Genomic DNA, 10768 nt, shown 5'->3' with positions numbered 1-10768 from the left:
TGTTTTTTTCGGGGACTTTCCATAAACATCATGATTTTTAAAGCAACTCTACAAACTGTATTCTATCCCAAACCTAACTTGCTCTTCAGCAGATCTATTCCACCAAGACCAAATATTAACATTGTCAATCTCTATTACCATAACAAGAGTTCTCATGACAGACTGACATTTTCATCTGAACAATCAACAAGTGCTGCTGTGGGGTGAAGTTTGAAATTATTTTTCTCCAACTTCCTCTTTTGACAAATGAATGTGATAATGAGGTCAGAAAAAAATCAAAAAGAGGAATTGAGAGTAGGGGTTCATCCCACCTCTTTTCTCACCGGCCTAAACATGGTTGACAGACTTGGCAGAAAAGAAATACACAAATAGGCTAACTTATTAACATGCATTCAATATGCGCATGATAGCATCAATAACACTCTCATTTCAAACATATGTCCCATCCATATAGATTTTACATGTTTTTTTTTTTTTTAGATTTTGGTTTCTGTTTTAGCTTTTGGAGTTGTTGGAACTGTTTTTTAAACATTGAGTTGAGCTTAGTTTTGTCCCCCTGCAATCAGAAAACACTTGCTTCGGTACACACTCAACAACACTTGCTGTTGAAACAGTGTGAAAACAGAAGAAATCTGACAGCTAATTTCTTGAGAGGCATTAAATCCATACTAAACCCATCACTAGATAGATCAATAGATGAAACACAAATAAACAGATGAATGCACTATCAGGACATAGGCCTCTTGGATCCATATTTTAAATCTGGGGCATTGTTGTCATTTTCAATAGATTTTTTTTACAGCAAGCACCGCTTAATTTCTTTGCTTTCCTGGAAGACACAAAAAATTGGTGATCCTCCAGAATACCTACAGGTCTCCATTTTTAGATGCAGTGGTAGTGGTATTACCTTCTCAGGACCAAAAACTTGTAACATTTGTAACACATTTTAACAAACAATTTCTGTTTTAATGTGTGTGTGTGTGTGTGTTGGGGGGGGGGGGGGGGATTGGGGGACCTGACTCAACTCTATGGGGTTAAAATGTCCCCACAAACATGGCTGGCAATTTCCAAAATCCCATTTTTTTGGTCCCCATGAGAAAACAGCTTATAAATCATAGTGATGTTTGTTTTTGTTTTTTTGAAAAAAAAAAAAAAAAAAAATATATATATATATATATATATATATATATATATATATATATATATATATATATATATAAGACGTTTTTGTTTTATGCTCACCAAGGCTGCATTTATTTGATCATAAATACAGTGAACACAGTTGATTTATTGAAATGTAATTAATTTGATGGCAAAGAAAGGATATGATGTATACAATTTCATGATTGTGAATACGTTTACACAAAATTGCTGAAATTTCACATTTTACACAATATTTCACCCATTATTAACTCTCTCTCTCTCTCTCTCTCTCTCTCTCACACACACACACACACACACACACATGTTTAATGGGGACTTTTCATAGACTGATAGACATAATGATTTTTATACTTTACAAACTGTAAATTCTCTGCCCTTGCACTAACCCTTCCCCTCATCTGCAAACGTATCAAATATTTACTCCAACATCGCGTGAATTAACGCACTTACAGGCCCCATTCACTCAGCTTGTAGGCGGAAGTGGAACCACTAAGATCTATGGTGGTCAATGAGACAAATGAACTGAACGCTCGACGCTGGCGTCGTGCGCGTGCTGTGAAACTTTTGGGTTTTTGTATTAGTTAATGCAGATTATTTCTTTTAAATCACCACTGTTGTGTGTTCGTCAACTCCACGCGGTCTGCAATGTGGACCACGGCATTTTGGGGTGTCGCAGTTGTCTGTTTCGTGAGTAGCGATAGGAGTTTAGAGGACAAGGGCCGCGTGGAGTTACTGCGAGTGCGTGAACTGGCGCAGCAGCCGCGTTACGGCGCGTGTTGGTCTCGAGCGCTGGAGAAAGTACAGTCAAGCTGCAAAGATTTCAGTGATGATGTGCAGAGCAAGATTGCCTTGTCCTTCACACACTGCCACTTGCAAAGGTCAAGAGCTTATTTTACTGGAATCAACTGAAACTCGTTGTACCAGCCAAAGGTTGTTAGGTGGTTTAAGATGATCTCGTAGCCTGGCCAAGCTGGTTTTCATCTGTTCAATGACAACAGATCAGACTGGGAGATCTGCAAACCAATTTAGCCTCGTTTGAGCTCCATTTAGGGTAGTTTAGCCCGTCTGTAAGCTATCTGTCTGTATATCGGTCTATCTTTTTATCTCTATTTATCTGTCTGTCTATCATCTATCTTTCGGTATATTGCTCTGTATCATCCATCCTTAAGATATTATTATATTCTTTTCCCTGCTGTCTATGACTGAACTGAGTTGAGAAGCACTAGTTTAGCCACAGTGTTGTGATTTCATTCCACATTAAAGTTCTAAATGTCTCTAATTATTAATTGCAGGTCAGGTCGTAGTTTCCCAGAGTGTCCTGAAGACAGTGATGTCAAAACCTGCACACAAGACATGGATCCTGTGGCCTTTAACACCTACACTGAGTTTTTTACCCATGCACACAGTATATGTCATTATTTGCAGAGTGAGCGCTGGCAACAAAGAGCTGAGAACACCATTTACAGGTACAAAGGTCCCTGGGTGCCTCTTTCGAATATGAAGGGTATTTGTGTGTATAAAATATTTATGTAAGCCAATGTTCATCTGTGTTTCAGGTTGACCGAGAGTTCAGCAGGGGTGGCGGAGCAGTTGGCATCTACCCAGCGGATGGCAGAAGATCTGGTTGTGGCCCAAAGTGCCACGTTGAAATCCCAGGAGAGCATTCTTCGCAATGGAGAGGACCTCAAGAGCACCCTGCAGGACTCAACTCAAGGTGCTGCTTACTATCTAACTTAGAGTCACTTAAAAAGAGTCACTTAAAGAGTTTGCTATTTATATAGAAACAGTTGTCCAAAGGATAATACTGTTGAGGTAATTTGAGAAATTGGATGCTGAAATTCTGGTTGATATATGGATATGTAATGTATAGTATAAAAAAATAACATTTATTTTAAGATTTGATAGAATTACAATTAACAGTATTATTAATGTTTTTAAAGAAAGTAATGTAAATGTGAAAATTGTGGAAATTAGTGTGCACAATGAAATATTCAATATCAGTAATAATAAAAAAAAAACTTATCCTTAATATTTGCTGATAATAACCAATAATCCAGTATGTCCCCACAGAGGTAATATGTGTATCATGTATTATGGAATATGAGATACCATTTATATTCAACAATAGTATCTCATATTTCACTCACAATAGTCGAAAATATATTGAACATGCAAATAATAAAAATAATCATTGAAACAAAGAATAGTGGTAAAAACAAATGAACAACAAAGTAAAAATCCGTACTTTCCGGTACTTAAAGAAAAAAAACCCCCCTCTATTTACAGAGGGGGTAAAACTTAGAAGTAAAACTTATGTACTCCTACCCCTTTATAACTCAAAATACTAACCTAAATAGAAAATCAATCTATAATCAAAGTTCTATACGCATAAGAAGTTTTATTTATATAGCGCCTTTACATTTGTAAATACATTTAAACACTAACACACAACTTACAATCACAAAGGATACATATAATCACATTTAAACGAAGTACATGTTAAATAGATATGTTTTAACTGTGTCTTGAAAGCAGTGTTTCATAAGGATATTAGCCATACATGACAATATTAATATACATACTACAGATTTATTCAATATAAGCTGAAGTTAACACTGTTTCTCTGTTCATTGCATTGTATAAATGCATTGTATCTACCACTTTCAATGCGTTCTATATCTCTAACCATAGTGAAATTCTACTTTTAAGTATGAAACTAAACCGCCAGTAGGTGGCGCCAACTCATTGTCATAATGAGTGAGTCATTGAATTATTTCCTCAAATTCGTTCAAAATGTCTGATTCATTCATGTATGAGTGAGTTGAGTCGTTCATTAGAAGGATTTGTTCAAAAACATGGATTTATTCAGCAAGGAAACGTCAGTGTGTTGCTCTGAGAACGGGCTGTGGCTCTCTTGTGGATTTGTTTGGAATTACTTTCAAATAGAGCAACAGACAATAGTCTAAAATGTAAGTCACCTAATATTAACTTATTATTCATTCAACTGTTATATGAAATTAATATGACATCTGCAAACGTGCTGATATTCTGGAAAAAAGCACTCTTGCTCATGATATTACTTAACTAGCTAAATATTAAAAACAAAAACAATGATTTTGCAATTTTCTGCGATTCATTAAATGCACTCTGCGATTAATTTTTGCTTAACCATTTAACATGCAGACTCAATTCCAACTGTTTTGTGGATAATTTGAGCCTAATTTGAGCATGTTTTAGAGATGAGGCAAATAAAACTGAATGTATGTGCTTGACCTCAAAATGTCTTTTACTTTGTTCTTTGCATGTGTGCTTTAATCCAAACTGAGCTAAAATGCGTGAACGTTTCAGGACTGAAAGTTGTATTTGCGGAGATGAGGCATTCTGCGCAGGAGCAGCAGGTGGCATTTGCGGAAATCTTTAACCGTGTAGCTTTCCTCCAGAGCTTCATCATGTCTGAGACTCACACGTTTAGTTCCCTCTTCTACAATGCTCTGGGCTTTGGCGCCTCTTATCTTCTGACCTCTGTGCGTCGTACAGCTGGAGCCAGGTGAGTAGAAACCAGTGCCGACAGTGCTCGTAGAATAGATAATGCTGTAGAAAAAGTCAAAAGATTATATATATATATATATATATATATATATTTTAATGTTATTTCATTTTTCCCCTTGAGTTTTTCGCCAAAATATAAATGAGTTTTTCATGACCTTTTCAGAGCTTTTTCTAAAGAATTAAATGGCCCTTTTTTTTGTATTTCTGTGTAAATCTCTATGCATCTGAAATGAGAAATGGTGCCTTACTTTTCACTTTTTTGGAAGAGAAGAAAAGCAACATAGACAAACATCTCCTTTTTATTTTCAATTTCTTTAAACAATCAAACCCTTGCAGAGGCACTAAAGGGAGATGGAGAATTTTTTTTTTTTTATTGGAGAACATTTTTATATTTTAATGCTTTTGCGTTCTCTCACAAAATTTTTGCATTCCCCCAAGGAACTTAGTGTTCATCCGCAAAGTCAAATCTCAAAACTTACTCAAAAGTTGAGAGAATGCAAAAGCATGAAAATTAATTTTTCCTTCCATCACCATGTCCCGGTAGGGTTTCCGTAGCCATGTGATCCACAACAAAAACAAACAAATATACATGCAACAAAGGATGCAATTGTTCGAAACTACTTGACTTGGCTAATCTATGATGATTGTGCCAATGTTGTTTATAGCTTAAAAAAAAAAAGAATAATATATATTAATTTTGTTTGATATTGACAGTTTGGGGGATAAATTTATGCCACTATTTTTACATTTATTTAAAAAAAAATGTATAGCACTGGAAGGCTTAATAGGTAGCCTAATGTCTACTTCGAATTTATTTCTTTAAGGGTTAAACAGAGCAAAATAAAATTATAAATGTGTGTATACATTACATGATACGAATATTGTATTTTTTTGACCAATTTTAGAGAGATTTTGAATAGGATTTTAAATTTAGGAAGGTCCAGGATTAAGTAATCCTACTAAAAAAAGTTGAACAGCACAAATTGATGATTTGATTCAGATCAAAAGCAAGATTGGTGCCTGGTTTCACAGACAGATCTCAGATTAAAATACATGTCGTGGGAGCAGTTTTAACTGAAAGCAACTTTCACTGCCATATAGTTTAAAAAATACACACTAGTAATGTAAGACACTTTTAAAAATACTTAAATGTCCTAATTTACATAAAGGCCTTTAAGCCCTGTCTGTGAAACCAGGCCTAGATTTTGTGATTTAATCTGATTTCAGAATCCTTTTTTTCTTTTGAACAACCCATTTCCAAGATTTGGTCCATATAGCCGGAATCTAATCTGATTACTTTTGAATAACTAGTTTGAAAAGAGCCATTTAGCTTATTTCCAATAAATTGTCTCTTTGGACTGGGAGGATATTTTGAAGTTTGAGTGTGTTTTTTAGTACAATGATGACCTTATTGACCTTTTTAATAAAAAGTACTCCAACATTGATGAATCATGTTTCGTTTTAGATTTTTCCTTTTTGGACTCGTGGCTTTGAATATATACCTTGAAAGGATGATCTGTAAGATGGTGTTGGAAAATGAAGACCATGGTTTTCAACAGATGGTAAGACTAATGCATTTACTGAATGTGTTAGAATTGGTCCAGTAATGTAAATGGTATAATCTTGTTTCTTGTTTACTTGCCTAATTTACAGTTGGGTTTTGAACCATTGTTTTAAACAACTTTGGGGTTTTTTTTGTGCTGTGAGTGTGACAAAGAGGCTGAAAGAAAGTTTGTCTTTCTTTCTTGCCATTGAAAATGTAAGAAGAGGGGAACATTTAATCTATTTTGTGCAGTATTACAGAGTAATTGTTCACTTTCTTGGACATTGTTAATATATACATATGTATGTTTTTTTTCTTGTCCTATTTATTTATACATACTGATTTGAGTACCCTAGAAAAAATCATATCATATTCAAGTCATATTCTCTGTCCCTTGCATTAGTAGGTTTATCGCATAAACAATGTGTTGTGTAATGTGCAAAACAGTGTTGCACTTGATTTGATTTCATTAAACGACAATTAAAACCGTATGTAAATATTATTCAGTCAGCACCGCAACAGATGTCTAGGTTTAAAATGTGTGGAATTAAAATGTGCTAAATTAAATAAAAAATGAATCCGCATACTGTCAATCATGGTGTTATCGGGATTTTTTTTGCATAGGAGAAAATCACTTTTTTAGTCGGGCTTCTAAGAAAAACCATGGTCCTTGTTGGCTGCCTTGTTCTGCTGTACTTTTCTCTGCGCTACCGGAATATCAGCCGAGAGAGTCTTGAAATTCTCAAGGAGCTCAAAGAGACCCGCTCTGATCTTCAACAGGCCTTGCAGAAAGCAGGTATCTCCAAGAGAGCAGCTTCATTGATATTTAAAGGGTTTAGTTCCAGAATTTGTTCTTGATCTTTCATGTGATGCCTTCTAGAATGCATCTCGGCGTCTGTGGATGAATGGAAGAGGTCCAGACGAAAACACTGGGAAAGCAAGTGGGAAGAGAGAGATGACAGTTTAGTGATTCTGCATCCCTCTAGCGTCGTGAGCGCGGCCCTGTCCACATTCTCTCCGGCTCGTGACAGTAAGCACTGCTTCGAAAAGTGTTGACATTTTAATCTGAGCAGGAGTCAATCTGCATGTTTCACAAGGTGACCTGTGCTCAGATGGTGATGTAAATTTGTTTAATGAAAGATATGCAGTTCAGCATTATGTAATATGGACTAATATTTCAGATATCACTCTAATATGTTGAATTAGCCTTAAACAGGGCTTCCGTGGGCCTAAAAAAGTCTTAATTCACCTTTTACAAATAACCTTTTAAATGAAAGCAGAAAGTCATGGAATTAAATGTTGCTTCCTCAGTATTTTTGTCCTGATTCCAATGCGAATATAGAAACATCTTTAAATCAAAGTGCATTTACTTGAGATGCAAATGTACAATGAAGTCTTCAAATCAAAGTGAGTTTATACTCAATGAGTTATGAAAACATCCTTTTGAATGAGCGCATTGACAGACATTTCTTCTTGTTTTAATTATAATCTTGCTTCATTTTAATCATTTTCACAGAAAGCAAACTTTATATTTTGTTGTTTTGCATATCATGTGTGTATCTTGTTGTTTTACCATTTTCGAATCCATTCAGCCGATTTTCTGATATTTGTCGACTTGTGATCCTCAACCCGTGAATCTGTGAGCTTGCGTGAGTGGAGATGGGGCTCATTTGCATATTCATATAACTAATTATACCAAATGAGGCATAGAGTTGCATTCAAGCTATTTTAAGGCATAAAGAATTTTTTTCAGGTTTTTTTTTTTTTTTTGGTGATCAAAGATGAGTTTTAAGTGACACAATTATTGAATACAGGGGGACTTTAAAATTACCTTTATAAAAACTGCAGAAACCCTGTTAAAGGGGTACTTGACCTCTGGAAAGATGAATGTGTATTTAAAAATGGGTCATTTATGTTGAAGAAATGTTAAATTATTTTTGAATTGGGAGCTTTCTAGACTGAGAAAAGCCAGAAAATGTATTTTTGGCTTATATGGATGAAAGACAACAACTCCCAGAATGCACTTGCTTCGCTGCCCTAGGAAGCCACGCCTACCGGTAACAGAGCGCAGTAGTTGGACAAATAGTCTAGACTACTAGTGAGTCTCCGTGATGAGTCTCCGTGATGAGTCTGCCCGAAAATGTGTTTCGAGATCGCCCAAAATGTCCGAGATTTGGCTTTTGCGTTGTACAGTCGCCATTCATCATGTTTACTGTGGCGAGCGGGACGAGTGAGGGCAAAATGACAATTCTTGCGTCATCTGAGGATTTTTTCCAGACAATCTCTCGTCTCAGGGGGATAGTAATTCGAAAATACTACAGGTTCTCTACTAACACAAAGCTTAATGTTAAATACTAAAGTATCCCTTTAAATTAATCCTAATTCCAATGCAAATTTTTATTGTCATCATCAGCCAGACATCATGAGACACAGGGCACCTCAGAAGCCCCGAAGAGACGTCAGCGGCGCAGCTCAGGGTCTCGTTTGCGGATGTCTTCCGCCACGGTCTACAGTGTGCTGGTGGATGACAATGAGGTACTGTAGCACCACAATACATATCATGTTTCAGGGATATTTCTGTCATTATTTACTCACCTTAATGTGGTTTCATTCCAGGAAGTTTATTATTAATAAATAATAAACTTTCTTCAGTCGAAAAGAAATTAAGGTTTTTAATGAAACATTCCAGGATTTTTTTTCCATATAATGGACTTCAATGGAAACCAAACGGTTCAAGGTCCAAAAGACAGTTTCAGTGCAAATTGCAAACTGTTCAAAGGGCTTTAAACGATTCCAGACGATGAATAAGGGTCTTATCAAGCGAAATAATCGCTCATTTAAAAAATAAATAACAAAGTTTAAGTTTTATAAGCACAAATGCTCACCTTGCTATGTTCTGTGTGTGACTCTCCTGTTCGAACTCGTTCATCAAAATGAACAAATCTTTTTCCGAGTCATTTGGTTCATTCAATGAACAAAACGAACGAATTGACCCGGAAAAAGATTAGTTCATTTTGATGAACTTTCAGCCATTTCTGATATTTGAAATTCTCAGCTGTATGAACACATTTCTAGTGGTTTTCTCAAAAATATTGGTCCATTTCTAACAAAGCAATTATGCTATTGCAAAAACTGCAGGGCATGTTTTGCCCAGCTGTGTTTTGATTGCAAATGTCCGTTTGCTAATATATTTGCATCGTTTCCCCAGCAGCCGAGGTATAGCCTGAGAAGCCGGAAATCGTTGTGCGGTTCAGAAGTTAGCCGAGTGAAGGACTGATGCAGGATATCTGGAAAAGGTTTTATTGCTAATGACTGGATCAGATCTTTGGATGGCAGAGATGGCATCAGAAAGAACTGAAGGACAGAAAGATCAAGGACATTTCATCCAATCTTAATGTATGTTGTTTTAATTGTTCTGTTTTTATATCCAATAAATAAATTCCAGTGAAACAATTTAAAGAAACTCTCGGTTTTAACTACTGTCTCAGAAAACGTCTTCCCCTCTACTACGAGTCTGACGGGTAAATTGTTTATCTGACTTTCTAAGCAAGACTGACATCTAATGGTCAAACTGTGTAATTGACGCCACCAATTATAGAAAAGGCTCAAACCACCTTTCTAGTCAATACTGTAGTTAGTGGTAGGTCCTTTTTGCTCTTTAAGTCAACTATGGATTGAATTCTGTATTATATGAGAGATGCAGGAATAGATTTGAAATCGTCTGAACCTCATTATACATGCAATGATGATAAACATCCAAAAAATGCATTTCATGGAGAGACGTGTGAAGAGATCCAGTCCTGCAGCTGGACAGAATCCACTGGCTCAACTCAACTTGTATAAACATTGCAGAGTTTGATGGCGCTCGTTCCACCCATAACATGTTCATTTATGGGAAAACGGTTCACACTGCTGACAGAAAGGCAAAGGGTCGGGGTAATATATAAAAAAAAAATAAAAAAAAACCTGTCAGCGGCATGTCAAAGTTATTTTTTTACTCTGAGATAACAATTGAAAAATATATTAAATTACATATTGCTTAGAGGAAATGACATCTTTTTGTTTGGACCAGTGAGCTTTGAACAGTATTTGCATGACATAATGAGTTATTAAATAATGTTGGACTATTTTAAATGTGTATTTAATAGGGCTGTCAAACGATTAATTGCGATTAATCGCATCCGAAATAAAAGTTTGTGTTTACATAATATATGTGGGTGCACTGTATATAATTATTTTATATATATAAATACACACACATGCTTGAAAATATTTAAGAAATATTTTCATGTATATACTGTAAATAGATTTACATATAATTTATATTATATATAACTATCAATATTTTATATATGAATATTTTTTTCTGAAATATACATGCATGTGTGTGTATATATATATATATATATATACACACACACACACACACACACACACAAAATAATTATACACAGTGCACCCACATATATTAGGCTATGTAAACACAAACTTTTATTTTGGACGCGATTAATC

General features: G+C 35.4%; 1 protein-coding gene across 2 annotated transcripts; it reads left to right on the top strand.

Annotated features, from left to right (window-relative positions):
* Positions 1-1619: 1619 nt before the first annotated feature.
* On the top strand, positions 1620-9713 carry LOC120475127 (uncharacterized). Of its 2 annotated transcripts, none has more exons than XM_039665887.2 (9): positions 1620-2042; positions 2457-2630; positions 2721-2878; positions 4513-4711; positions 6179-6275; positions 6881-7052; positions 7137-7286; positions 8670-8791; positions 9468-9713. In XM_039665887.2, the coding sequence occupies exons 1-9, from the start codon at positions 1810-1812 to the stop codon at positions 9531-9533; spliced, it is 1371 nt and encodes a 456-aa protein (XP_039521821.2). In that variant the 5' UTR covers positions 1620-1809; the 3' UTR covers positions 9534-9713. The 2 variants fall into 2 exon arrangements, with proteins under 2 accessions (XP_039521821.2, XP_039521816.2); XM_039665882.2 differs by having other exon boundaries at positions 9465-9713.
* Positions 9714-10768: the final 1055 nt, after the last annotated feature.

The sequence above is a fragment of the Pimephales promelas genome, chromosome 14 (genome assembly GCF_988280905.1).
Source record: "Pimephales promelas chromosome 14, fPimPro1.hap1.1, whole genome shotgun sequence".
NCBI lineage: Eukaryota > Metazoa > Chordata > Actinopteri > Cypriniformes > Leuciscidae > Pimephales > Pimephales promelas.
This window is presented reverse-complemented; position numbering and strand designations above follow the sequence as displayed.